At 40.9% G+C, this 27,644-nt stretch overlaps 1 protein-coding gene across 1 annotated transcript; it reads left to right on the top strand.

Moving 5' to 3' along the window:
- The first annotated feature begins 229 nt into the window (after positions 1-229).
- Positions 230-3,924, top strand: LOC135593445 (trihelix transcription factor GTL1-like). The gene is made up of 2 exons (XM_065083492.1): positions 230-1,082; positions 1,843-3,924. Exons 1-2 carry the CDS (start codon positions 757-759, stop codon positions 3,419-3,421), a joined length of 1,905 nt encoding a protein of 634 aa, XP_064939564.1. The 5' UTR covers positions 230-756; the 3' UTR covers positions 3,422-3,924.
- Positions 3,925-27,644: the final 23,720 nt, after the last annotated feature.

The raw sequence follows: 27,644 nt of genomic DNA, 5'->3' as shown, positions 1-27,644 counted from the left end.
GTAGTCCCTCTCTTTCTCGGTAGCTCTCTTAGTTCACATACATACCTTTCTATCTTTTGTGATTTCTCTCCTCTCTCTGTACTTTGGGTTTAACTATTATTACGAAAAAAAGAAAGCCCCGCCTGACAGCTCAGCAACCCGTTTGTTGTATAAGTTCCCATCTCTCGTCTCTCTCATGTCATCATCATCATCATCATCATCAGCAACAGCAACAGCATTCGTACCATCTTCTCTGCCTCCTTTTCCGCCTCAAGCTCACTATCTTCTTCTCTACCTTCTTTGCTCTAGTTGGACTCTACTGGATCTTTCTCTCCTACCTTCTCATCTTCACCCTATCTTCCTATCTTAAATTCTATACACCTCTCTCTTCAATGGAAGCCGAATTACTGTGTTCTTTATGGACATAAGTTATTATTTTCTCTCTAAACTGGCCTTATTTTTATTCTCTTTTTATCTCTCTCTCTTTCCGTTTGTCCATGCTCACATCTTTTTCACCCGCTTCATGCACTGACATCCTACTGCAATTCTCCGACGGCGCCCATCTCCACTCCCTCCTCTCTTTCTCCCCCCTGAGGTGAGATAGGAAGGAGGGAGCCGCCCATCCCTCAAACCACAATCTGTGGAGATAGAGAGTGGAGGACACAGCTGCGAGCAGATTTGTTGAAGAAGGTGGAGAGGAGAGGAACAATAGAGATATTTAAAGACATTCAGCATCAGCAGCAAGAAGGGTCCCAGTACGGGGGAACGACTTCGGAAATGGTTCCATTCTCGCCCTCCGCCGTCGACTCCGGGGGGCACCTGCTAGGGCCTCCCGGTCCCGACCCAGTTCTGCAGCCGCCGTTGGCCGCATCAGCGTCGCCCAGCTGCAGCCGGTCCCTGCCGCGTCGGATCGTGGATTTCGAGGAACTAGCACCCGCCGTGGTCGGGAATTTCCCGGACGAGGACGCCGACAAGAGTGGTGGCACGACGGGGAACCGGTGGCTGCGGCAGGAGACGCTCGCACTGCTCAAGATCCGCTCCGAGATGGACGCCTCCTTCCGGGAAGCCACATTCAAGGGCCCTCTCTGGGAGGAGGTCTCCAGGTAATCAGATCCTTCCCAATTGCCACTGCTCTCGTTTGCCAACACCACCAAAATGTAGATGGAGTGACGGATCTCTGTTGCTACAATCGAGATATCATGCGAGAGAAGCACTCCTTAACGGTTTCCTTGGGAATTGACTTCCCCAGCAGCATCATCATCATCTCTCAGAAGATGAGCTGAAAAAAAGAATCTCGAGAGGCAGCCAAGTTACGATCTGACGTTGAGTTCGTACCACGGAGTCTACCGCTACAAACGTCGCAGCAGCAGCTGAGCCCTTATTTCTGGGGAAGGCACATGTCTCTCTTCTCTTCTTCAAACTCTTCCTCCTCTGTATCTCTCTCCCTCTCTTTCTAACCCTCCTTAACGAGGCGGCATCTTCTCTTTTTTGAATTACATCACTCTGAGTTCGATGTCAACTGATTCAGATCCGCTGCATCAATCCCAACAAATCCTTGTTTTTTAATCCGGACGCAAAAGCATGGAGTCCCTCACTCCTTTCCTTGATGCCTACTTACTAATTATAATTATTATTGTTTTTTTGGCTTCAGCATCTTGTTCCTCAGCTGTAGTCTTGCCGTTACATTGACGTGATAACGGATACAAAATCAGATGAGTAGATGCGAGTTTGTTGTGAGAGAAGGCATAGCGCAATCATAACCATCTCATTTTTCTTGCTCTCACTTGCCTTTTGTCTTTGTCGTTGTTTCCTTCGTCGGTCCTTTCTCTTTTATCCTTATAGTTGTTGTTACGTTGTTGACAGGAAACTGGCGGAGTTGGGCTACAAGCGGAGGGCCAAGAAGTGCAAGGAAAAGTTCGAGAACGTGCACAAGTACTACAAGCGCACCAAGGAAGGCCGGGCCGGCCGACATGACGGCAAGAGCTACCGCTTCTTTAGCCAGCTTGATGCCCTCTACAGTGGCAGCATCAGCGGTGGCGGTGGCGCCACCACCTCAGCAGGCTTCAGCTCCTCTGCTCCCTCCGTCGTCACAATTTCACCTCCCTTCGGCGCTGGCATGGTCGGCTCACCAGTCAGTAGAGCCCAGCCTATCTCAGCGGTGGCCCCACCGACGATGGCGATGCCAACCAGGGCGGTCGTCCCCGATCTAACCCTTCCCGGTGGCCCGCAGGGAGTCTCGAGCTCCGGCGCCGCTGCCGCCGCCGGGATAACCTTCTCGTCGAGTTCTTTCTCTTCCTCATCGTCATCAGAGTCTGATGACGAGGAAACCGGAGCGGCTGGTGAGAGTCCGGAAGGGAGGAAGCGGAAGAACGGCAGGGGATCGGGAACAAGCCGGAAGATGATGGCCTTCTTCGATAGGCTGATGAAACAGGTGATGGAACGGCAGGATGCTATGCAGCAGAGGTTTCTAGAGGCCATCGAGAAGAGAGAGCAGGACAGGACGATCCGAGAAGAGGCATGGCGGCGGCAGGAGATGGGGCGGCTCAACCGGGAGCAGGAGCTTTTAGTTCAGGAGCGCGCCTTGGCCGCCTCCCGAGACAACGCCACAATCTCCTACCTTCAGAAAATAAACAGCCACACCATCTCCACACCTACCATGCCTTCCAACGCACCGCTTCCGCCACAGCAGCCGTTTTATTCTCCGCCGGCGCCACCAGCAGCAACTCAGCAACAATCACAACCCCCGACAGCTCCGCAGCAGCAGCAGCAGAGATCACCCACACTGCCACGGCCGCCCCAGCAGCAGCATGAGGTTCGGCAACACCACCAAACCAGCGAGGTCGTTTGGCGCCAGTCTTCCTCAGCGTCGGAGATTGTTCCCAGTCTGGAGCCTCAAGAGGCTGTTGGTGTTGGGAGACTCGAGCCCGTGTCATCCTCCCGGTGGCTAAGGGCGGAGGTACATGCATTGATTAACCTCCGCACTGGGCTCGAGTCAAAGTACCAGGAGGCCGGGACGAACGGAACAACACTAAGGGAGGAAATCTCAGCCGGAATGCAGCGGCTCGGCTATATCCGGAGTGCTAAAAGGTGCAAGGAAAAGTGGGAGAACATCAACAAGTACTTCAAGAAGGTGAAGGAGAGCAACAAGAAGCGGCCGGAGGATGCCAAGACCTGCCCTTACTTCCACCAATTGGATGCCCTTTACCGCAAAAAGCTCCTTGGCAGCGGCATCGCCGGCGTTGGAAACAGCAGTGGTACCGGCAACACTGTGGGAATTCAACGACAACAAGGCCGAGAAACCGATCGCGCTTCCAATCAACAGCAGAGTGATGCACCAACAATCTTGCCACGTCAACAGGCACCTCTGTTAGAGCTAGCCCCAGGATATTTACCAAAGGATAATTTTGGCAACACAACAAAGACAATAAAGCGGAAAGAATAAAGCGACAAGAACAAACAAAACACCAGAACACCAGATATACGTGGTTCGGTCAATTGACTTTGACCTACATCCACGGAAGAAAGAGGAGCAAATTACTACTATAAAAGAGGGACACTTACAAATGCCTTAGGAAATGTTCCTAGGCCATAAAACACCTTCAGCTTCCTAAACAAGAAGACTTCAAACCATAAGCAGGTTTTCTTGTGATGCCTGCTGTACTTCTTGTGGTGTCTGTGGTACTTCTCGTGGTGTGTCTAACATCAAAGCTCAGGCCCTTATTTATAGTTCCAAGACGAGACAACAAGTCTGATTTTCCCGATGTGGGACTATGGGACTTGCCAAACTAACAAATCTCCACCTTGGCATGTCCCAACAAAACTTGCTCCACCTTCTTCACAAAAGCCCCAACGGGCAATCACCAACAATGAACACCAACCAAGTCCAAGCACTGCTTGAACTTGTAAATCGGAAGAGGCTTCGTAAACATATCAACTGGATTGTCCTTCGTATAAATTTTCTGAACAAGGACCTTTCCCTCAGCAATCAACCACTTAGCGGAATTATCAAAAGAAACTGCATCTGAATAGGAAGTAGGCTCACCAACTTCACTTGTCTCTTTTGCAACAGACAAAGCATATGCAACCAAATTTGCATATCTTTGTGGTGGTCGAATATCTCTCCGTGGTCTATCCTTGGCTATGGAATATTGCTCTTCCTCTGGATCATCTGCGTCAGTAGACTCGGGACCACCTACTGGCATTCTTTGAGTAGAAGAGTTCGACTTAAAAGAATCTGAACTACCAATCTCAAGCTCCACCTGCTTCTGCGTACTATCATTTGTACAACTAGTAGATTCCTCTTTAGAAGATAGCATAGATAATTCATCAAAAGTAACATCTCTACTGATTATAAATTTTGGGGATTTGGGATCAGGACACCATAATCTGTATCCTTTCACCCCAGAAGTATACCCAAGGAAAATGCACTTTTTAGCCCGAGGCTCTAATTTTCCTTCATTTACATGCATGTATGCTGGGCACCCAAAAATTTTAAAATCAGAATAATCAGCATGAGTACCTGACCAAACTTCCTCTGGAGTTTTAAAGTTAAGTGGTGCAGAAGGAGCGCGGTTGACAACGTAACAGGCCATATTAATCGCCTCTGCCCAAAAGTCTTTTGTCAACCCTGCATTTGAGATCATACACCTCGCTCTCTCCAAGAGTGTTCTATTCATACGTTCAGCCACACCATTTTGCTGAGGTGTCATCCTAACAGTGCGATGCCGAACGATTCCTTCATTTTTGCAGAATTCTTCAAAGTCACCTTCACAAAATTCCATGCCATTATCTGTTCGAAGCCGCTTAATCTGTTTACATGTTTGCTTCTCAATCAAAGCCTTCCATTGTTTAAAGGTTAGAAAAACATCATTTTTATGCTTCAGAAAATAAACCCAAACTTTCCTGGAATAATCATCAATGAAAGTCAACATATACCTGGCACCACCCTTAGACTGAACTTGAGCTGGACCCCAAAGGTCTGAATGAATATAGTCAAGAGTACCTTTCGTTTTGTGAACTGCCGGAGAATTGAAGCTGACTCTTTTCTGCTTTCCAAAAATGCAGTGTTCACAAAAGTCAAGTGGCCCAGTACTCTGTCCGCAAAGTAGACCCCTTTTGCTCAATATGCTCAAACCTTTCTCGCTCATATGACCCAAACGCATATGCCATAATTTGGTGATGTCAGAATCAGACAATGATGATGACGAAACTGCAACTGAACCTGTGACAGTAGTTCCCTGCAGAATATACAAGCTACCAGACCTACAAGCTTTCATAACAATAAGGGCACTTCTAGAAACTTTCATAACTCCACCTTCAGCTGTGTATTTACACCCAAGGGCCTCTAGGGTGCCTAAAGAGATGAGATTCTTTTTCAAATCAGGAACATGTCTAACATTAGTGAGCGTCCTCACAATACCATCATGCATTTTAATTCGGATTGTTCCTCTACCAACAACATCACATGCAGCATTATTGCCCATCAAAACAATTCCACCATTACAAGATTCATATGTGGAAAACAAATCCCTATTGGGACACATGTGATAAGAACAACCTGAATCTAAAATCCATTCATTTTTAGACTTTGTCCTGTCATCAATAGCAAAGAAAATATTTCCAAAATTCTCATCAGATGCTACACTAGCTTCAGCGGATTCAATAGTTTTCTCAACAAATTTTTCCTTTTGCTTTAATTTATTTTTCAATTTAAAGCAATCAGATTTAATGTGCCCCATTTTATGACAATATCTGCATTCCAAATTTCTATGTCTGGATTTAGATCTAGATTTAGATCTACTACTGTCAAATTCTCTTTTATCCATTCTCCCCCTAACAACCAGACCCTCAGCCTGATTCTCTCTACTTTCCCCAGTGATATTCTTGTCTATCTGCTCCTTAGATTTCAATGCAGATTTAATTTCTTGATACAAAACTGTTTCTTTTCCATAAATCAAAGTATCACGGAAATGCTTAAAAGATTGGGGAAGAGAACACAAGAGTAACAAAGCCTTATCCTCATCATCCATTTTTGCATCTATATTCTCCAAATCCATAACCAAAGAATCAAACTTATCAAGATGCGAGAGTATAGATGTACCTTCAATCATCCGAAGCATATATAGTCTCTGCTTCAAGTAGAGACGATTCTCCACTGTCCTCTTCATGTACAAGGCTTTAAGTTTGTCCCACATGCTCTTAGCCGTAGTCTCCGTAGCTACCTCCCGTAAAACCTCGTCAGAGAGGTTTAGAATGATGCTGGATCGGGCTTTCTTATCCATACCCGCAAGATCTTCCTTTGACGTACCATCTGGAATGTTCTCAGCACCCTGAAGTGCCAAATCAACTCCGTCTTGAACCAGAATGGCCTCCATCTTGAGTTGCCACATGCCGAAGTTGACATTTCTGTCGAATTTCTCGACAACGATCTTTGATATTGTCATTGTTGCCAAAAGATCCCAGAACCAGGCTCTGATACCAGTTTGTTAGAGCTAGCCCCAGGATATTTACCAAAGGATAATTTTGGCAACACAACAAAGACAATAAAGCGGAAAGAATAAAGCGACAAGAACAAACAAAACACCAGAACACCAGATATACGTGGTTCGGTCAATTGACTTTGACCTACATCCACGGAAGAAAGAGGAGCAAATTACTACTATAAAAGAGGGACACTTACAAATGCCTTAGGAAATGTTCCTAGGCCATAAAACACCTTCAGCTTCCTAAACAAGAAGACTTCAAACCATAAGCAGGTTTTCTTGTGATGCCTGCTGTACTTCTTGTGGTGTCTGTGGTACTTCTCGTGGTGTGTCTAACATCAAAGCTCAGGCCCTTATTTATAGTTCCAAGACGAGACAACAAGTCTGATTTTCCCGATGTGGGACTATGGGACTTGCCAAACTAACAACCTCGACCACCATCGCCGCAGCAGCTTACCGCAGAAGCAGAAAGCAAGAATGAGAATGGCACTAGCAACCAAAATAGTGGGAATTCCGAGAGCGATTGGGATCCCGTCGGTATAACTAGCAACGGAGGACTTCCCCCGAGCTTATTTGACGAAGGAATGAAGAAGGTAACCACTGGTCCTTCTAATCTCTCCAACGATTTATGCATATTTGCCACGATATCGTAAAGAAGTGATGGATTGATGTTGGATTGAAGCCAGAAGACATTGTGAAGGAGATGACGGGGCAACGGCTACAACAAGCTGTGATGGATGACTATGAAAAGTTTGGTGAAGCTGGACCAAGACGACGACGGGAGGAAGAGAAAATTTAGTACAAGATTATGTTCCTGAGGCAAATATGAGCGCTTGGAGAGAACGGGTCGGTGACAACCGTAGAGACTACTGATGGGATAAACAGAGGAAGAAATTTTGTATATAAACAAATACAAGCAAGCCGTAACACATAATGAAATTAAATGTAAATTACAATCAAATATGGTATAAGATTTTAATGGAAAACTCCTCCAATGTGAAGGGTAAAAGTCACGGGGCAAACAAGAGATAATCTCCTATAAGAATAATGAATATATAAATCTCAGAGTCTTTTGCCCAAAACCCAAACAACAATCTAAAAAGAATACTGGGATACAAGAATTATGTCACTATGCACAATATCCAAATTCTCCTTAAGTAATCACAATAAGAATCTACTATAGATCTGATCTAACATGAGATGAAAGCACTGCTTCGATGATTGAGAATAATATCTTTCTATTGTCATTATCTTTTTCTCTTTCATTCTCTTGTTTTTCTATCATTTTCTCTTCTTTTTTTAATCAAGTTGCTACTGTAGTTTTCTGCCTCTACTACTGTAGTATTTTCTCTCTTTTTTGTAGCCACCACACCCCACTTAATAGATCTAGGTTATAAGAGAGGTAGGTTGTGGGTTGGTAAAGCCCATTATAGGCTGAACTCATGCGTTGTTAGCCCAATAACCTCCCCCTTCAACCAATAAGGGAGGTTGTCTCATGACTCCTCAATGTGAAATCATGTCAATTAACTGTCGGCACATCTCCTGCATTTCTTTTAGTAAGGTCTTTATCAATATGTCTGTTCCATTATCATCTATATAAATTTTCTAAAGTTGGACCTACTTCTCTTTAAGTACATTTCGAATCTAGTGGTATCTGACATCTATATGTTTTGACTTAGAATAAAAAGTTTAGTTCTTACACAAATGGATAGCACTCTAGCTGTCATAATTTATCACATAGTTTTTTTTGTTTTAACTCCAATTCTTATAAGAATTCTTTCATCCAATTCTTGTATTGCTCTCTATGGTGAAGAGAACAATACACCTTTGCAATCTGGATTGTCTTGACACAGCTCCCCTACAAAAGCAAGTATAAAACTTGATATGGATTTCCTTATATCTATATCTCTTGTTATATCTAAATCTATATAACCAATTAACATAGTGTTGAATCTCGGATTTTGATGATGAAATTAATTGATTGTGTTTAGATGTTTAACTGCATTTTGAGTGATACAGGTCTACTCGATCAGGATTAGACAGTTAACGCAGGAGGAATTGACGTTGCACCGGAGGAGATCACATTAGGATATTGGATGGCAGAAGGCTTCGGATGTCGGGCATCGGGCCAAGAGCGGAATTGCGCCAAGGATATCGGGGTTGCGGAGGTCAACCGCCGATTGGGAAACAAGCCGCAAGAGAGGATGATACGCCGAAGAATCAGACGAAGCGCCAACCAATGACGTGCCAGGCAACAGAATGTCAATTCGCTTTGTAATAATTGTCTAGATCGGAGTAGAGTTTTGGCTTGTGTGTGCAGGATTAACTATGATAACGACGAAGACATAAAGCGAAATAAAGTGTTGGAGTCAAGCGTGAAGGATTTGTTGTGAGTTCGAGAGTTTGACGAAACTCCGAAGGTTCGTCGGGAATGCTACCGGAACTAGCCGAGAATGAGTAGGGAGCTTGCCGAAGGGTTTTTCGAAAGCTCGCCGGAAGGTTCGTTGGAAGTTCGCGGAGCTCGCCGAGAAAGATCGGAGCTTGCCGAAGAAGCTCATTGGAACTCGCCAAGATCAAATCATGAAGTCTAGGAGCTTGCCGGGAGTTTGTAGAATGGTTTCTGAGAGTTCGTCGGAAGACCGTCGGAAGTTCGCCGGAAGCTCGCCGGAAAAAGTCTTGACTTGCGGACTTTGTAATAGCTTAGAAAATATCTTTAAAATCATAGTTAGCACATTAATTAGGGTTAGGATTAGGTATTAATCCTATAACTCAAGTAAGGGACAATTGGGCCCGAGTTCGGACTGGTTTGGGCCAAATTTGGAGCCCAACCAGTGAGTTGAAATAGTGTAGGCGGTGGCACCGCCTAGAACCCGAGAACCAAGCGGTGGCACCACTTGGCTGGGCGGTGGCACCGCCCAGCACCCGAGAGCTAGGCGGTGGCACCGCCAGTACACTGTTAATGTCAGACACTAACAGGCGGTGGCACCTCCAGCATCGAGAACCAAAGAGAATTCAAATTTTGGAGCCCAAATTTGAATCCTCTTGAGGCCTATAAATGCCCCTCAATTCTCAGTTGAGATTACAACCTTTGAGAAGTAAGAGATTGAGATAAAAGTCTTAGCAAAGCTTTTAGCAAGTTTATGTTTTCAATAGCTTGAATGTTCACCTCCCTCTTTCTCTTTGAAAATTTGTAAGAGTGTGAACCACTTGTAAAAGGTTGTAAGAGGGGTATTTGTCCTTCCCCTTCAAAGTGATTTACTAGTGGAAGTTGGGAGCCTCTTCGAAGAGGGCTTCGCAAGTGGATGTAGGTCATTTTTACCGAACCACTTTAAATTGGTGTGTTCTCTGGTTTGTTCTCTGGTTTGCATTTATTTATTGTCATTTATATTACTGCAAACCATCTTCACTTTGATGCTCTACTTCTTTGTCTCCTTCTTACGTATCCCTTCAAGTTAAAACGTAATTGTAACGGTTTCAAATGAAACGTTGCTTTTATCGTACGAAGTTTTCGAAAGTGTTTAAATCGTCAAAAGTTTATCGTACTTTACCGCTGCACTAATTCACCCCCCCCTCTTAGTGCCACTCCGATCCTAACAATTGGTATCAGAGCCCGGTATTTCTCATTTCGGATTTACACCCAAGAGAAATGGCTCTTCATGGTTTTCAAGAGAGCTTATCGGTTGTTCGTCTACCGGTTATTCAATGGGACGGACTACACTTATTGAAAAACTCGAATGAGAGTTTTCTTACTTTCTTTGGATTTGAATTTATGGCACATAGTCAAAAATGGATTTGAAATGTCTTCTCTTCCAATGAACCATTGGAATGATTTGGAGAAGAAGATGTTTTCTCTAAATGCAAAGGCTATGAATGCCTTATATGCACTTGACAAAAATGAATTTAATCATGTTTCGATGTGTGACTCGACTTTTGATATTTGGAGAACTCTAGAGGTCACTCACGAAGGCACTAGCCGAGTGAAAGAGTCTAAAATCAATATTCTTGTGTATTCTTACGAACTTTTCCGGATGAAACCAAGTGAGTCCATCGGAGACATGTACACCCGTTTCACGGATGTCATCAATGGACTCAAAGCTCTTGGTAAAAGTTTTTCTAATTTTGAACTAGTCACTAAAATCTTAAGATCCTTTCCAAAAAGTTGGGATCCTAAAATAACCGCAATACAAGAAACAAAAGATTTAAATATTTTTCCACTTGAAGAACTAATTGGTTCGTTAATGACATATGAAATGGTGCACAATGCACATGATGAACATGATGAACAAAATCACCTTCCAAAGAATAGGAAGGATTTGGAACTCTGGATAAATGAATACCACTTGAGCGATGACTCAAGTGATGAGGACAATGATGAACTTGAACTTCGAACACTAAATCTTAATAAGTTTAGGAAACATAAATCTAAAATAAACAATGAACTTGAATGGAGGAAGAGGCCAAAGAAGAAGAAGGCAACCAAGGATATGAATCAAAAACTTCCAAAGGTGAAACGACGAATTGGGCTTTGATGAGCTTCGACTACAAGGTAAGTAATTCAACTCTCTTAAATTATTTTGAAATTACTTGAAGTCTTTCATGAGTGCTTAATTTAGAATAGGAAATAAAAAATTGTTTTTAAAAAATTATATCATGTTTTTCTTTTTTGCATCTTTAAAAAATTTAAAATTTGATCATGAAAAGTATATTGCTAAGGTTTCATGCATGTTATGTTTTGAAATGTTGAATGTGTTGAATCTCGTATTTTGATGATGAAACTACTTGATATATGTTTATGATTTAATCTACGTTTTGAGTGACGCAGGATGCCTCGATCAGGATAAGACAATTAAAGTAGGAAAATCATGTTGTGTCGGAGGAACATGTTAGAAGATTGGACGTCGGGCCGGTGGATCGGTCGACGTATCGACAGAAGGCTTCGGGCCGTGGACTCGGGCATCAGGCCAAGAAGAGCGGGTATTGTGCCAAGGATATCAGAGTTGCAGAGCCAACAGGCCGATTGGGCAATAGGCTGCAGGAAAGGACGATGTGCCGAAGAATCGGACGAAGCGTCGAGGGACCAATGACATGCCGGACAACTTGGTTAATTGCTTAGGATTAATTGTCTCGATCGAAGTTTTTGTTTTGAGTGTGCAGGATTAACTACGATGGAAGAAAGACATGCAGTAGGAGTTGCGCCGGAGTCAAGACAATGATCATGTTGGGAGTTCGAGAGTTCTACGGAAGTTCGGACGGTCATCGGAGGTTCTGCGGGAACAAATCCGAGAAGTCCAGAAGCTTGCCAAAGGAGCTCATCGGAACTTGCCAAGTGGATCGTCGCAAGTCCAGGAGTTTGCCAGAAGTCCGCAGGAGCATCACCGAGGGTTCGTCGGATGATCGACGGAAGTTCGCCGGAAGTTCGCCGGAAGAAGCGATTGACGCACCGGAGCAAGCTGCAGAATTTGTCTTAGGAAATAATCATAGTTAGCATATTGATTAAGTTAGAAATGGGAGGTGATCCCATTAGCTTAATCTTGGGGCAATTGGGCCCCTGAAGAACTCAAATTGGGCCGAATGGATCAACCCATTCGGACCCAGGTTGCTGTGGGAGGTGCAACCGCCCAGGCAGGGAGGTAGCACCGCCCAGGCTATGTCTCCCAGCGAGACTGGGCGGTGCAACCGCCCCAGCCAAGAGGTGGCACCGCCCCGGGCTCAGTCTCGGAGCGAGACTAGGCGATGCTGTTGGGAAATCATTGGGGGCGACATCATATGCGCAGTGGAAGAACAAGAAAACAAAATTCTCCGATTCCCAAAAAGATGTTCGTCGTCGTGCGAAGATTGGTGCGCAAAAATCCGCAAAACACAAAATTGCGTATAGAGATTGTGTTACCTAGGGAGATCGTATATCCCTGTTTCCTTGCAGATCCTTAGGAGAGGGTGAAGGAGGTCAAGCGTCCTCCTCTCTAGTGGTGATCCACACAGCAGGGTTGCGACGACGCTCCTCAAGACTCCAGGCCTACTCTGAGGTGGAGAGGGATAGGAGAATAGGAAAGGCAAGCAAAGACTCTAGCCTATGAGGCTGTGAATCCCTCCTATTTATAGAGATCCCGTGTCAAACCCTAATGGGTCCTTCCCTAGTGGGTATTGGATCTGCATCCAATAAGACAAGGGCTCCGTCGGATATCTCATATCCGAACCCCTACTCATCGCAATGCCTACCATATGTGTGTGACCCTCTAGGCCCAATATCGAGCTGGCCGTGAGTCATACCTGTCAGAACTCCTTCTAACTCGGTGAATTATTATCTCTGTAATAATTCACTCGACTCATCGACTACGGACGTACTAGGCCACTACGCCGTAGTCCCTAGACGATACAGGGGAATCCAATCCATTGGACCTGTCTGTCCTCAGTTACCATGTACCTATAGTCCCTCATCCATCTAATATTCCAGAGACCGTATATCGAGCATGGCGTTGTCAGACCCATACGGTTTCTACTCGAGTCTCGCTCTAATCGGATTCTCCCGGAGAACTCTTTCTCTCTCAACCCGAATGACCCTGGCCAGGGATTTGTCTGAGCAAGAACACATGGGATATTCCTCTCATGACGCCGAGAGTGGATGATCCTCTATCGACACTCAATAGCCCTCGTAAGGTCGACTACCACTCCCAATGACCAGTTGTACTAGATTTGGGACAGCCAAACCTATAAGTCTGGTATCAAAGAGTGGAGCACTCATACAGGACATCCTTGGTGTCTCAAGTCTAAGGACCAGATACACCACTAGGACTACGGAATCGCTGTCTGACAATAAGGCATCATCAACCATCCAGCATTCCATAAGCGGATCAATCAGTGAACTCATTCTCCAATGAGCACCTGTACTGTATCCCTAGTGTCCCTACACGAGCAGCTATGAGACCAGCTGCATCCATCATATGGACAGGTATACAGCACACCAGTCTATCCGGTTATCACGATATCCCTCTCGAGTAACCTATGACCAGGATTATTTAGGATATGTGTTTAAAGGTGAATCGATCTCATTATCGTGATCTCATCACGATCCGATTCCCATTGCACAAATCCAAGGACATCACAATATATGTATGCATTTATGCAATAGTTATAAAGTGATATACGCCAAAATATAATAAGCAAAAAGATTCTGTATCAAGTCACACGTGCCATCACTCACGTGATTGGCTTGCTGGGCACCTATGACTAGCAGGTGCAACCTCTTTTGCCAAGAGGTAGCACCGCCAGAGCTCAAGTTTCGAGCTCTGCCAGGCGGTGCAACCTCTCCAGTCAGGCGATGCAACCGCCCCTAACAGAGGTGGCACCGCCCATAGGCTCAGTCTTCGAGCTCTACCAGGCGGTGCAACCGCCCCAGTCAGGAGGTGCAACCGTCTGATCCCGGAATTCAGGGAATTGACAGATTTGAGCTCCAAATTTGAACTGGGTTGGGGCCTATAAATACCCCACCCATTCAGCATTGAAAGCACAGAACACACACTCGAAATCTTGCTATCTTTCTGTGTTTCTTAGAGCTCAAAACTGCTAGTTCTCCTCTTTTTATTCTTCAAGTTTGAGTTGTAAAGAGAGGAGAGAAAACTTCTGTAAGGGTTGTCTCCTAAGCCCGTCAAAAGGAGTGAATCTGTAAGAGGGTGGTTGGCCTTCGCCTATTGAAGGAAGGCCTCTAGTTGACGTCGGTGACCTCGTCGGTGGAGGAAGCCAAAAGTGGAGTAGGTCAAGATTGACCGAACCACTCTAAATCTCGGTTTGCATTTCCTTTGAGTATTTTACCTTCACTGCAAACTTCTCAATAGCTTACTGCCCTCTGCAATTTTACGAACGAGTTTCAAGGTTTAGACGTAAATATGCATTTAGACGTAAAACTGCGTTTAGACGTAAATCGGCTTTCCTCGTACAATCATCATATTTCAGTTTACGTTTACGTTTTGATTTCAATCATAACTGTTTACTGCCTTCTGCGATCTTACGAATAAGTTTCTAAGTTCAGAATTTTCCGAATCTGCGTTTAGACGTAAATCGGCTTTTCTCGTACGATCATCATATTTCAGTTTACGTTTACGTTTTGATTTCAATCATAACTGCTTACTGCCTTCTGCGATCTTACGAACAAGTTTCTAAGTTCAGAACTTTCTAAATCTGCACTTAGACGTAAATCATTTTTTATCGAACGAACGCAGCTTTCGTTTTAATCGCTGAAAAATTTCCGCTGCACTAATTCACCCCCCCCCCCCCTTAGTGTTCTCAATCCTAACAATTGGTATGAGAGCCCGGTATTTCTCATTTCGGACTTACACCCGAGAGAAATGGCTCTTCGTGGCTTTCAAGAGGGCTTTTCGATTTTTCGTCCACCGTTGTTTAATGGATTGGACTACACCTATTGGAAGACCCGAATGAGGATCTTTGTTATTTCTATGGATGTTGAACTTTGGAATCTTGTCAAAAACGGTTTTTCGAAGTCTTCTCTTCCAATGATCGAATGGTCGGATTTAGAGAAGAAGCATTTTTCTTTAAACGCAAAGGCTATGAATGCCTTATTTTGCGCTTTGGACAAAAATGAGTTCAATCGGGTTTCTTTATGCGAAACGGCTTTCGATATTTGGCGCACTCTTGAAATCAAGCACGAGGGAACTAGTAGAGTCAAAGACTCGAAAGTTAATATTTTACTGCATGATTTCGAGCTTTTTCAAATGAAGCCAAGCGAAACCATTGGTGACATGTACACCGGTTTTACGGATGTCGTCAATGGTTTAAGAGTTCTTGGCAAATGTTTTTCGAATTCTGAACTTGTGAACAAGATTTTGCGTTCTCTTTCTAAGAAGTGGGATTCAAAAGTAACGGCTTTACAAGAAACAAAAGATTTAAATATTTTTCCACTTGAAGAACTAATTGGTTCACTGATCACATATGAAATGACGTGCAATACACGTGAAGAACTTGAGAACCACCTTTCAAAGAATAGGAAGGATTTGGGACATAGAACATTTGAAGACCACTCGAGCATAAGCTCAAGTGATGGTGAACTTAAACTACAAATGAAACAAAAATTAAAAAGTAAAAAGAACGGAACTACTTGCCTTGAACGCAAGAAGAAGAACAAAAATTGGGATGAATCGAGCTCCTCCGAAGACGAGGAGAAAATCAACAAAGACGAGGTGGCAAATTACGCCTTTACGCCTTTCGACGCTGAGGTAATCAAAATGCCTTTAATTTACTTTGAAATTACATGATGCTTTTCATAAAGCATTTTTCTTTTTTATTTAATTTTCTTGAAAATTGCATGTTTAATAATTTTATAATGAAAATACAAACAATTAGGAATCATGCTTATCATTCTAGTAATTTTGAAAATAATCATGAAAATTGCATGTTTATGATAAACAAAATGATTTTGATTAAAAACACCTTATGAAATCATGCTATATGTGGATGAGAAGTAATAATGTGTATCATGTTGATTTCCATTGTTATTTCTCGATTTTGAGTATATGAAATCATGTTTAATTTGAAGTTATGATTAATGAGTATATATTTTTGAAATTATGTATGATGATTCTTGATATTTATGGATTATCGATTTTCATGATAATAACAGTGGCTTTAAAAAAAAAAAAAAATTGATGCATGTTTTCATAAATGAAAAGGCATGCTAACATGAAATCGACCACTTAAAATGAAACACTTAAAAAGGGAAAAAATATATTATCAATGAAATCATGAATCTATTTATGTTATAAATTTTGTGAGCCATAAAAATGATTTTGATGATTTAAATTTGAAATGAGTTTTATCAAAATCATGATCTTGATTTATCAAATTGAATGAATTGAAAATGAATGATGATTTTTCTCTTGAATGATTGTGACTTGTATTCCTTGTTTTCATGATATGATTTTTATGCAATTCTTTGTATTCATGAAATATTCATCTCATCACCCAATTATTTCTTTTCAATATTCCTCAAGTGATGATATGAATGCATGAGATATTTATGAATTTATTTTGATATATGCAAATGAGAAGTTTCGATCATGCATGGTAAGATGCAATGTGACAAATTAATACCATGATGATTTGAAATATTTATGATTTGGAATGATGCATATGCTTTTTATTATGATAATGTATGATGTGTATCATGAATGCTTAAAAAAAAAAAAAAAAATAAATAAATAAATATTTATTTCATGTTAGATGGTTTTACATATTATGCATGATAAGCTATAGTGATGAGTGAAACAATGATTGGAATAATATGAATGATGATTTGGAATCATGCATATAATAATGAGTTTATATGTTTTGAAAATGTGCATGTTTTAATTTGAAAATATAATGATGTACAAATGAGATTGATACTAACCTTTGTCATGATTTAAAAATTGATGTAAAGGGTTTTTCCCCTCTTTTTGACAATGACAAAAGGGGAGATAGCTAGCTTGCACAATTCAAGAAGAAAGCAAAAATTGCACTTCTTAAAAGAGAAGAAATTGCTATCTTGAACATCACCAAGAAGTGCTATCTTGCAAATCTCAAGACACACAAATGCAATCATGCAAAATTTGTAATTTTGCACATCATTAAAATTTATGATGCTTTGGTGATTATGCATGTTCTAAAATGTTATAAAATTCACTAGCTTGCATGATGTAGAACTTAGCTATATTGAACATCACCAAGGAATGCTATCTTGCCTATCTCAAGAAGCAAAAAGTTAACTTGCACATCTAGCAAAACTTATATTTCAAGAAGCAAGAGTTGCTTTCTTGAACATCTCAAAATTGCTAGCTTGCGGGCCTTAAAATGTAGAAATTTTTTGCTAGCTTGTATACGGTAAACTTGCTATCATACTACCATGATGATGAGCATGCCTTATCTTCATGATTATATTTGAAAAACTATGGCAAAAATATGTCCGAATGATTAAACGAGTTAAAATTATTTTTCGGACTTTTTTGATTGAATGATCAAATCACTTGATTGCCATAATGATTTTACACAATTACTCGCCATGATTACATGTTGGAAATTATGTGCTTGAATACAAAAATTTCCATGATAATAAGCATGTTTTACCTTCATGATTGTAATTGAATATCTCTAGTAAAACCCTGTCCGAATGTATGAAAGTGTTAAATTTCATTTTCGGATTTTCTTGATCCTAACAATTGGATTTTCTTGATACATTATCCTCTTCCGAACTTAACAAGCATATGTCATATCAAGTTTAATTCACATCACTGATTTTTGACATATGGAATCATCTAGCAAATGCACTTATCATGTGAAAAATATTTTTCGAGAAACATATTTGATGATTCCCTCTTATAAAAGATAGATATTTTTACATACAAGGATTTGACTCACTTACATATCTTAATCCTTGCAAAAATGAAGTGTGCTTTAATATCTTATCGATTTGAACTTCACATATGGCTTTCCTCCTTCATGTAAAAAGATAACAAATAAAAAGGAAGAAGCAATAAAAGCTATCTCAATGTCATGTTTTCCTCGAGATGTTTGCATAATTGGTATCCTATCACTCACTGTTGGAAAATGACATGAACCAACTTATGGCATCGCACTTATATTTAAAATTTGCTTATATCGTTCTCCTTGTTATTGATGACAAAGGGGGAGAAATATATAATTGATACTATGAGTGCCATATTTGAAGAATATGAATAGATGTTATGAATGCCATATTATGATGAGATATCAAAAGCAGCATTCATATGAATAGGTGCTATGAATGTCATATCATGTTAAGATATCAAGAACTTGAATCGCAATTTTACATATTGATATCTTACCATTTAATAATAGCAAACTTGCATGATGGTAACAATAGATATTATGTTTTTCATGCAATGAGTTAAACTTACATCACAAACACTTGATTGTGGTACTTCTCCTTTTTGTTGATGACAAAGGGGGAGAAGTATGTTGATGACATGACATGTTATGCATAAGTTTATGATGACATGTTGCTTGGATTTTTGAATCTAAGAGTTTCTATCAATATGGCATATTGATAGGGGGAGTTTGTTTCAACTCCGTCATCAAGTGGTTGTCATCATCAAAAAGGGGGAGATTGTTGAATCTCGTATTTTGATGATGAAACTACTTGATATATGTTTATGATTTAATCTGCATTTTGAGTGACGCAGGATGCCTCGATCAGGATGAGACAATTAAAGCAGGAAAATCATGTTGTGCCGGAGGAACATGTCAGAAGATTGGACGTCGGGCCGGTGGATCGGTCGACGTATCGACAGAAGGCTTCGGGCCATGGACTCGGGCATCGGGCCAAGAAGAGCGGGTATTGTGCCAAGGATATCGGAGTTGCGGAGCCAACAGGCCGATTGGGCAATAGGCTGCAGGAAAGGACGATGCGCCGAAGAATCGGACGAAGCGTCGAGGGACCAATGACATGCCGGACAACTTGGTTAATTGCTTAGGATTAATTGTCTCGATCGAAGTTTTTGTTTTGAGTGTGCAGGATTAACTACGATGGAAGAAAGACATGCAGCAGGAGTTGCGCTGGAGTCAAGACAATGATCACGTTGGGAGTTCGAGAGTTCTACGGAAGTTCGGATGGTCGTCGGAGGTTCTGCGGGAACAAATCCGAGAAGTCCAGAAGCTTGCCAAAGGAGCTCATCGGAACTTGCCAAGTGGATCGTCGCAAGTCCAGGAGTTTGCCGGAAGTCCGCAGGAGCATCACCGAAGGTTCGTCGGATGATCGACGAAAGTTCGCCGGAAACTCGCCGGAAGAAGCGATTGACGCACCGGAGCAAGCTGCAGAATTTGTCTTAGGAAATAATCATAGTTAGCACATTGATTAAGTTAGAAATGGGAGGTGATCCCATTAGCTTAATCTTGGGGCAATTGGGCCCCTGAAGAACTCAAATTGGGCCGAATGGATCAACCCATTCGGACCCAGGTTGCTGTGGGAGGTGCAACCGCCCAGGCAGGGAGGTAGCACCGCCCAGGCTATGTCTCCCAGCGAGACTGGGCGGTGCAACCGGCCCAGCCAAGAGGTGGCACCGCCCCGGGCTCAATCTCCGAGCGAGACTGGGCGGTGCAACCTCTTTTGTCAAGAGGTAGCACCGCCAGAGCTCAAGTTTCGAGCTCTGCCAGGCGGTGCAACCTCTCCAGTCAGGCGGTGCAACCGCCTGAGCTCAGTCTTCGAGCTCTAGTAGAGAGGTGCAATCACCCCTGACAGAGGTGGCACAGCCCAGAGGCTCAGTCTTCGAGCTCTGCTAGGCGGTGCAATCGCCCCAGTCAGGAGGTGCAACCGCCTGATCCCGGAATTCAGGGAATTGACTGATTTGAGCTCCAAATTTGAACTGGGTTGGGGCCTATATATACCCCACCCATTCAGCACTGAAAGCACAGAACACACACTCGAAATCTTGCTGTCTTTCTGTGTTTCTTAGAGCTCAAAACTGCTAGTTCTCCTCTTTCTATTCTTCAAGTTTGAGTTGTAAAGAGAGGAGAGAAAACTTCTGTAAGGGTTGTCTCCTAAGCCCGTCAAAAGGAGTGAATCTGTAAGAGGGTGGTTGGCCTTCGCCTATTGAAGGAAGGCCTCTAGTTGACGTCGGTGACCTCGTCGGTGGAGGAAGCCAAAAGTAGAGTAGGTCAAGATTGACCGAACCACTCTAAATCTCGGTTTGCATTTCCTTTGAGTATTTTACCTTCACTGCAAACTTCTCAATAGCTTACTGCCCTCTGCGATTTTACGAACGAGTTTCAAGGTTTAGACATAAATCTGCATTTAGACGTAAAACTACGTTTAGACGTAAATCAGCTTTCCTCGTACAATCATCATATTTCAGTTTACGTTTACGTTTTGATTTCAATCATAACTGTTTACTGCCTTCTGCGATCTTACGAATAAGTTTCTAAGTTCAGAATTTTTTGAATCTGCGTTTAGACGTAAATCGGCTTTTCTCGTACGATCATCATATTTCAGTTTACATTTACGTTTTGATTTCAATCATAACTGCTTACTGCCTTCTGCGATCTTACGAACAAGTTTCTAAGTTCAGAACTTTCTAAATCTGCACTTAGACATAAATCGTTTTTTATCGAACGAACGCAACTTTCGTTTTAATCGCTGAAAAATTTCCGCTGTACTAATTCACCCCCCCCCCCCCCCCTCTTAGTGCTCTCGATCCTAACAGAATGATGTATGCAACATTAGGGATGATAATTATACGATATGTGATAGTGCTTAGGATTAATCCATGCATGTGTATCTTGATGATTTTACATTATTACATGCCTTAATAACATGTTAGAAATTATGTGTTTTGGATACAAAAATATCCATGATCATGAGCATTTTTAACTTCATGATTGAATTTGAAAATATATAGCAAAACCATATCCGAATGCATGAAAGTGTTAAATTTTATTTTTGGATTTTCTTAATCCTAACAATTCATTTTTGAGAATCTATTGTTCTTGATGGTTTTATGATGAAATTCATTTTTAGATCCTAAACGTTGATGCATGTTTTTATTTGACATAAATGAAAAAGCATGCTAACATGAAATCAACCACTTAAAATGAAATACTTAAAAAAGAGAAAATATATTATTAATGAAATCATGAATCTACTTATGTTACGAATTTTGTGAACCATAAAAATGATTTTTGGTGATTTGAATTTGAATGAGTTTTATCCAAAATCATGATGTTGATTCCGTGATATTTACAAATTAAGATTTATTATGAATCAAGATTTTTTCATTAATCAATCTCCTAAGATTTTCTTTTGATTAATTATGAGTAGGTTTTTTTTTTAAAAAGAAATCATGTCTTTTGGTATTCACATGTTCTAATCTTTCATGATATGATTTTTATGCAATTCCTTGTATTCATGAAATGTTTATTGCATCACCCAATTACTTTCTTCTTGATATTCCTTATGTCGTGATATAAAATTATGAATGAAATACTCTTGATATTATTTTGATGCATACAAATGAAAAGTTATGATTATGAATGGTAAAATGAAATTTGACAAGTTAATACCATCATGATTTGAAACATTTATGATTTGAAATTATGCATGCAATAATGATGCACGTAGTGATGAAATATTCATGATAAAATTATTATTTTGATATTCATGACTTGAATCTTCCTTTCTTTTTGCCAATGACAAAGGGAGAGAAAGAGTTGCTAATATGCTATCTTGAGTTGATGTAAAGGATCATCTCAAAGAGAAATTAGCTACCTTGCACAAGTCAAGAAAATGCAAAAACTTGCTTACTTTCTTGCACATCTAAAGAAAAGATACAAATATAACACTTGCCAAATTGTTTGCTTGCCTCATGTAAAACATGGTCCCTTGCTAGTTTGGTATTTTGCTAAGGAAGCAAAAACGAGACTTCTCAAAAGAGAAGAAAGAGCTTGCTTTCTTGAACATCTTTAATTTGCTAGCTAGCATGATGTACAATTTGCTATATTGAACATTACAAAGAAATACTATCATGCACATTGCAAAGAAAAGCAAATATGCCAACTTGCACATCTTTAAATTTGCTAGCTTGTATATAGTAAAACTTGCATATCGTAAAAGTTGCTAGCTTGTAGAGAAGCAAAAAATTGCTATCTCGAAAGAAGCAAAAAATACAAAACTTAAAAAACTTGCAATATAATTGCTCTTGCCATGCTTTGTATCAAAAATAGGTTGATATCCTTAAAAGCATCGCATTAAATTTTTTAGTATCACAATGTATCACATGTATTACAAATTGAAAATTTTGAGACTATTATCATATCATGTTTAACAATTGATATCTTTCATGACATGATTTCTTTGCATTTTTGTCTTGTATATATCATGTGATGATTGAAATATTGATTGATGCAAATTCATAATTTATGTAAAAGTCTAAATCATTGGTTCCTCTCCTTCTTTTCGGCAATGACATAGGGGGAGAAAGATTGCTAGCTCAAGGCAAATGCTGGCTAGCTTGTACCCTTCCCTTCTCTTGGACAAAAACAAAGGGGAGAAAGCTTTTGCTAGTTAGAACATGCAAAGAAAAGCAAAGTACAATCTTGCATAAGAAGCAAGTGTTGAATTGCCATGATTGAACTTAAGAATCTTACTATGCTTTTGTGCTTATATGTTGTGATGAAAATCTAGCTTCATGTTACAAAAACTTGAATATCTTTTAAAATAGCTAGAGCTATTTCTTCTTTTTGTTGATGACATAGAGGGAGAAGTATATTGATGACTTCATGCATTGAATTGAATATTTTATATATATTTGCATGATGGTTTAAATGTTTTTCATAACATGTGATGAATGTTACTTGGATTTGGGATAATCCAAGTGTTCTATCAATGACATATTGAAAGGGGGAGTTTGGTTAAACTCCGAGAAGTTAAGGTTAACTCCGTTAGTCATCAATTAGTTGTCATCATCAAAAAGGGGGAGATTGTTGAATCTCGGATTTTGATGATGAAATTAATTGATTGTGTTTAGATGTTTAACTGCATTTTGAGTGATGTAGGTCTATTCGATCAGGATTAGACAGTTAATGCAGGAGGAATTGACGTTGCGCCGGAGGAGATCACGTTAGGATATTGGATGGCAGAAGGCTTCGGACGTCGGGCATCGAGCCAAGAGCGGAATTGCACCAAGTATATCGGGGTTGCGGAGGTCATCTACCGATTGGGCAACAAGCCGTAAGAAAGGACGATACGCCGAAGAATCGGATGAAGCGCCAACCAATGACGTGCCGGGCAACAGAATGTCAATTCACTTTGTAATAATTGTCTAGATCAGAGTAAAGTTTTGGCTTATGTGTGCAGGATTAACTACGATAACGATGAAGACATAAAGCGAAATAAAGTGTCGGAGTCAAGCGCGAAGGATTTGTTGTGAGTTTGAGAGTTCGACAAAACTCCGAAGGTTCATCGGGAATGCTGCCGGAACTAGCCGAGAATGAGTAGGGAGCTTGCCGAAGGGTTTTTCGGAAGCTTGCCGAAAGGTTCATTGGAAGTTCGCGGAGCTCGCCGAGAAAGATCGGAGCTTGCTGAATAAGCTCATTGGAACTCACCAAGATCAAATCGTGAAGTCTAGGAGCTTACCGGGAGTCCGTAGAATGGTTTCCGAGAGTTCGTTGGAAGACCGTCCAAAGTTCGCTGGAAGCTCGCCGGAAAAAGTCTTGACTTGCGGACTTTGTAATAGCTTAGAAAATATCTTTAAATTCGTAGTTAGCACGTTAATTAGGGTTAGGATTAGGTGTTAATCCTATAACTCAAGTAGGGGCTAATTGGGCCTGAGTTCGGACTGGTTTGGGCCAAGTTTGGAGCCCAACCAGTGAGCTGAAATAGTGTAGGCGGTGGCACCGCCAGATTAGGCGGTGGCACCGCCTAGAACCCGAGAACCAAGCGGTGGCACCGCTTGGCTGGGCGGTGGCACCGCCCAGCACCCGAGAGCCAAACGATGGCACCGCTTGGCTGGGCGGTGGCACCGTCAGTACACTATCAGTGTCAGACACTGACAGGCGGTGGCACTACCACTGACAGGCGGTGGCACCGCCAGCATCGGGAACCAAAGAGAATTCAAATTTTGGAGCCCAAATTTGAATCCTCTTGAGGCCTATAAATACCCCTCAATTCTTAGTTGAGATTACAACCTTTGAGAAGAAAGAGATTGAGTTAAAAGTCTTAGCAAAGCTTTTAGCAAGTTTTTGTTTTCAATAGCTTGAGTGTTCACCTCCCTCTTTGTTTTTGAAAATTTGTAAGAGTGTGAACCACTTGTAAAAGGTTATAAGAGGGGTATTTGTCCTTCCCCTTCAAAGTTATTTGCTAGTGGAAGTTGGGAGCCTTTTCGATGAAGGCTTCGCAAGTGGATGTAGGTCATTTTTACCTAACCACTTTAAATTGGTGTGTTCTCTGGTTTGCATTTACTTATTATCATTTATATTACTGCAAACCATCTTCACTTTGATGCTCTACTTCTTTGTCTCCTTCTTATGTATCCCTTCAAGTTAAAATGCAATCGTAACGGTTTCAAACGAAATGTTGCTTTTATCATACGAAGTTTCGGAAAGTGTTTAAATCGTCAAAAGTTTATCGTACTTTACCGCTGCACTAATTCACCCCCCCCCCCTCTTAGTGCTGCTCCGATCCTAACACATAGGTGATCCACTTCCAAAGCTTAAAAAAACCCTAGAGTCTTTAAGATATCTAAGGATCTAATTCACTGTTGCCCGGTGCTCTTTGCTTGGATTTGCAAGAAATCTGTTAGTAACACTCACGGCATATGCGATGTCCGACCTTATACATACCATCGCATACATTAAACTTCTAACTGCTCAACCTCCTAGTCTTGACTAGTAGCAATACCAACATGAATAGAAGATATTTTAACAATAGAAGAAAAAATCTCTTCAAAGTCAATATCTTTCTTTTGACCAAAGCCTTTCATAACCAATCTAGCATTGTACTTTAGTTGAGAACAATATTCTTGAGTCTTTAACATGAAAACCCACTTGTTCTTCAAAGCCTTCATTTCCTTTGGTAGTTGCATCAAATCATATGTGTGGTTCTTCTATAGAGTATCCATCTCTTCTTGCATAGCAACTAACCACTTATTTTTTTATCACTTTCAACTACTTCTTGATAATTCTCTAGTTCACCTGCATTAATAAGAATCACATACTCATATGTAGAGTATCTTCTGGAAGGTTAACATTATCTAGAAGATCTTCTCAATTGAGGTTCTACGAGAAGTTACTCCCCAAATTCTTCTTGTTCAATATGTCCTACAAGTAGATGAACATCGGGCTCTACACCATCTTCCTACACATCTCTCCTGTGACCCTGATATATTGGAGGAGTAACTGGGTCATAATCTGCTAATCCTTCTATAGAAGTCTTGGCTAGTGCCTTCTTCTTCAAATCCTCAAAGGTTTGATCCTTAAAGAAGACCACATCTTTGCTTCTAAACGCATTATGCTTTTCTAGATCCCAGAGCCTGTAACTAAACTGATCATGTGAATAACCAAGAAAATTATATTCTTTTGTCTTACCATCTAGCTTAGACCTCTCATTGTTTGGAACATATGCAAATGTCTGATAACCAAACACTCTCAAATGCTTGTAGAAAATATCTTTTCTTGACCATATATGCTCTACAACATCACCATCTAGGGCTATATATGGTAACAAGTTGATCACATCAACTACAGTCCTCAAAGCCTCATCCAAAAACTTTTTGGGTAGCTTGGCCTATGAAAGCATACATATGATCTTTTCCATGATGGTACGGTTCATCTTCTCTACAATAGCATTATGTTGAGATGTACCAGGAACTATCATCTCATGTTGGATGCCAAGTGACCTACAATAATCATTAAACAATCCTGTATACTCACCACCATTATTTGATCTTATGCATTTCAATTATTTTTTTGTCCCCTTTCAACTCTAGCATGAAACTCTTTGAAGACATTAATAACATGATTTTTGGTCTTCATAGCATAGGCCCAAACTTTCTTTAAAAAATCATCTATAAATATGATAAAATAAAGTGTACCACTAATGCTAGTAACATTAATAGATCCATTAAGAGTTTTTGTCCTCAAAGGATCACATACATTTGTATAAACATGGTCTAAGACATGTATTTTTCTAGACAAAGCAGGGATAGCAAATGAAGCTATGTGTTGTTTACTAGCCAAACAATCAATACAAGGGTTCAGACATGTACCTTTGAGGTCCGGTAATATCTCTCTCTTGAAAAGAGCTTGTAGCCCCTTCTTGCTTATGTCCCAATCGTCTATGCTACAACTCCATGCTGAAGTCTTTTTTTGTAGCATTTAACTGCTTACCATAACCTTTGACCTGCAACTTGTATAAAGTGTGATATTTCTTCCCACTAGCCACAATAAGAAAACCTTTATTGAGCTTTTATTGCCTTTTGTGAAATATGCTATCATAGTCTTCATCATATAATCTTCCAACTGAAATTAAATTTAACCTCAAGTCAACCACATACCTCACATCCTTAAGTACCAACTTGTAGCTAAGGTTGGTCTTTATGTGGATATCACCTATGCCAATGATGTCTACCATGCCATAGTTGCCCATCTTGACAATACCAAAATTTTTAAACCTGTATTTAGCAAAAAACTCCCTCCATGGTGTAGAATGATAAGAAGCACCTGTGTCAATCACTCACTCAAAATCCTAACACACACGAGAAAAAATAACATCAAAATGAGACAAAATCAAATAATCACCACCATGCATTGTAGTTGTAGTATTTGTTTGGAAATCTAGGGGCGACATCACATGCGCAATGGAAGAACATAAAACAAAAAACTCCAAATTTCCCAATATGTGTTTGTCGTCGTGCGTAGATTGGTGCACAAAATTTGTAAAATCGAAAATTGCATGTTAGAAAGATAGTTGTGTTACATATGGAGAGTGTATATCCTTGAATCCCTATAGATCTATAAGAGTGGATAAAGAAGGTCAAGCGTCCTCCTCTCTAGTGGTGATCCACACAGCAGGGCTGTAACAATGCTCCTCAAATCTCTAAGCCTACTCTTTGAGGAGGAGAAGGGGAGAGAAGAATAGGAGATGACAACTAAGAAGCTTTGGCCTATTGGCCTTTAGTTCCCTCCTATTTATAGAGGCCCCTGTTAACCCTAATGGATCCTACCCTATTGGGTATTGGATCTACATCCAATTACCCAAGCCTCTTAGATTAGTGGGTCTCTACCCAATAATCTCTTATTAGCTTTTATTGGATCCAATCCGTGAGATCCAATAATTCAGGGGCTTATTAGATATCCAATAAGATAGGGGCTCCAACGGATATCTTATATACGAACCTCTACTCATCGCAACAGCTACCATATGTGTATGACCCTCTAGGCCTAATATCAAGCTAGTTGTGAGTCATACCTATCAGAACTCCTTCTGGCTTACTGAATTATTATCTCCATAATAATTCACTTGACTTATCGATTACGGACGTATTAGGCTACTACGTCGTAGTCCCCAAACGATACAAGGGAATCCAATCCTTTGGATATATCTGTCCTCAGTTACCATGTACCTATAGTTCCTCATCTATCTAAAATCCCAGAGATCATATACCGGGCATGGTG

The sequence above is a fragment of the Musa acuminata genome, chromosome BXJ1-9 (assembly GCF_036884655.1).
Source record: "Musa acuminata AAA Group cultivar baxijiao chromosome BXJ1-9, Cavendish_Baxijiao_AAA, whole genome shotgun sequence".
NCBI classification, from domain to species: Eukaryota; Viridiplantae; Streptophyta; class Magnoliopsida; order Zingiberales; family Musaceae; genus Musa; species Musa acuminata.
Note: the sequence above shows the minus strand (reverse complement) of the source record. Positions and strands in the feature narration are given on the sequence as shown.

Bases quoted from the DNA above. Each gene is read 5' to 3' on its own strand.
- LOC135593445 (XM_065083492.1), top strand. From the start codon at position 757: ATGGTTCCATTCTCGCCCTCCGCCGTCGACTCCGGGGGGCACCTGCTA. The intron at 1,083-1,842 runs GTAATCAGATCC...CGTTGTTGACAG, and splicing joins CTCTGGGAGGAGGTCTCCAG to GAAACTGGCGGAGTTGGGCT.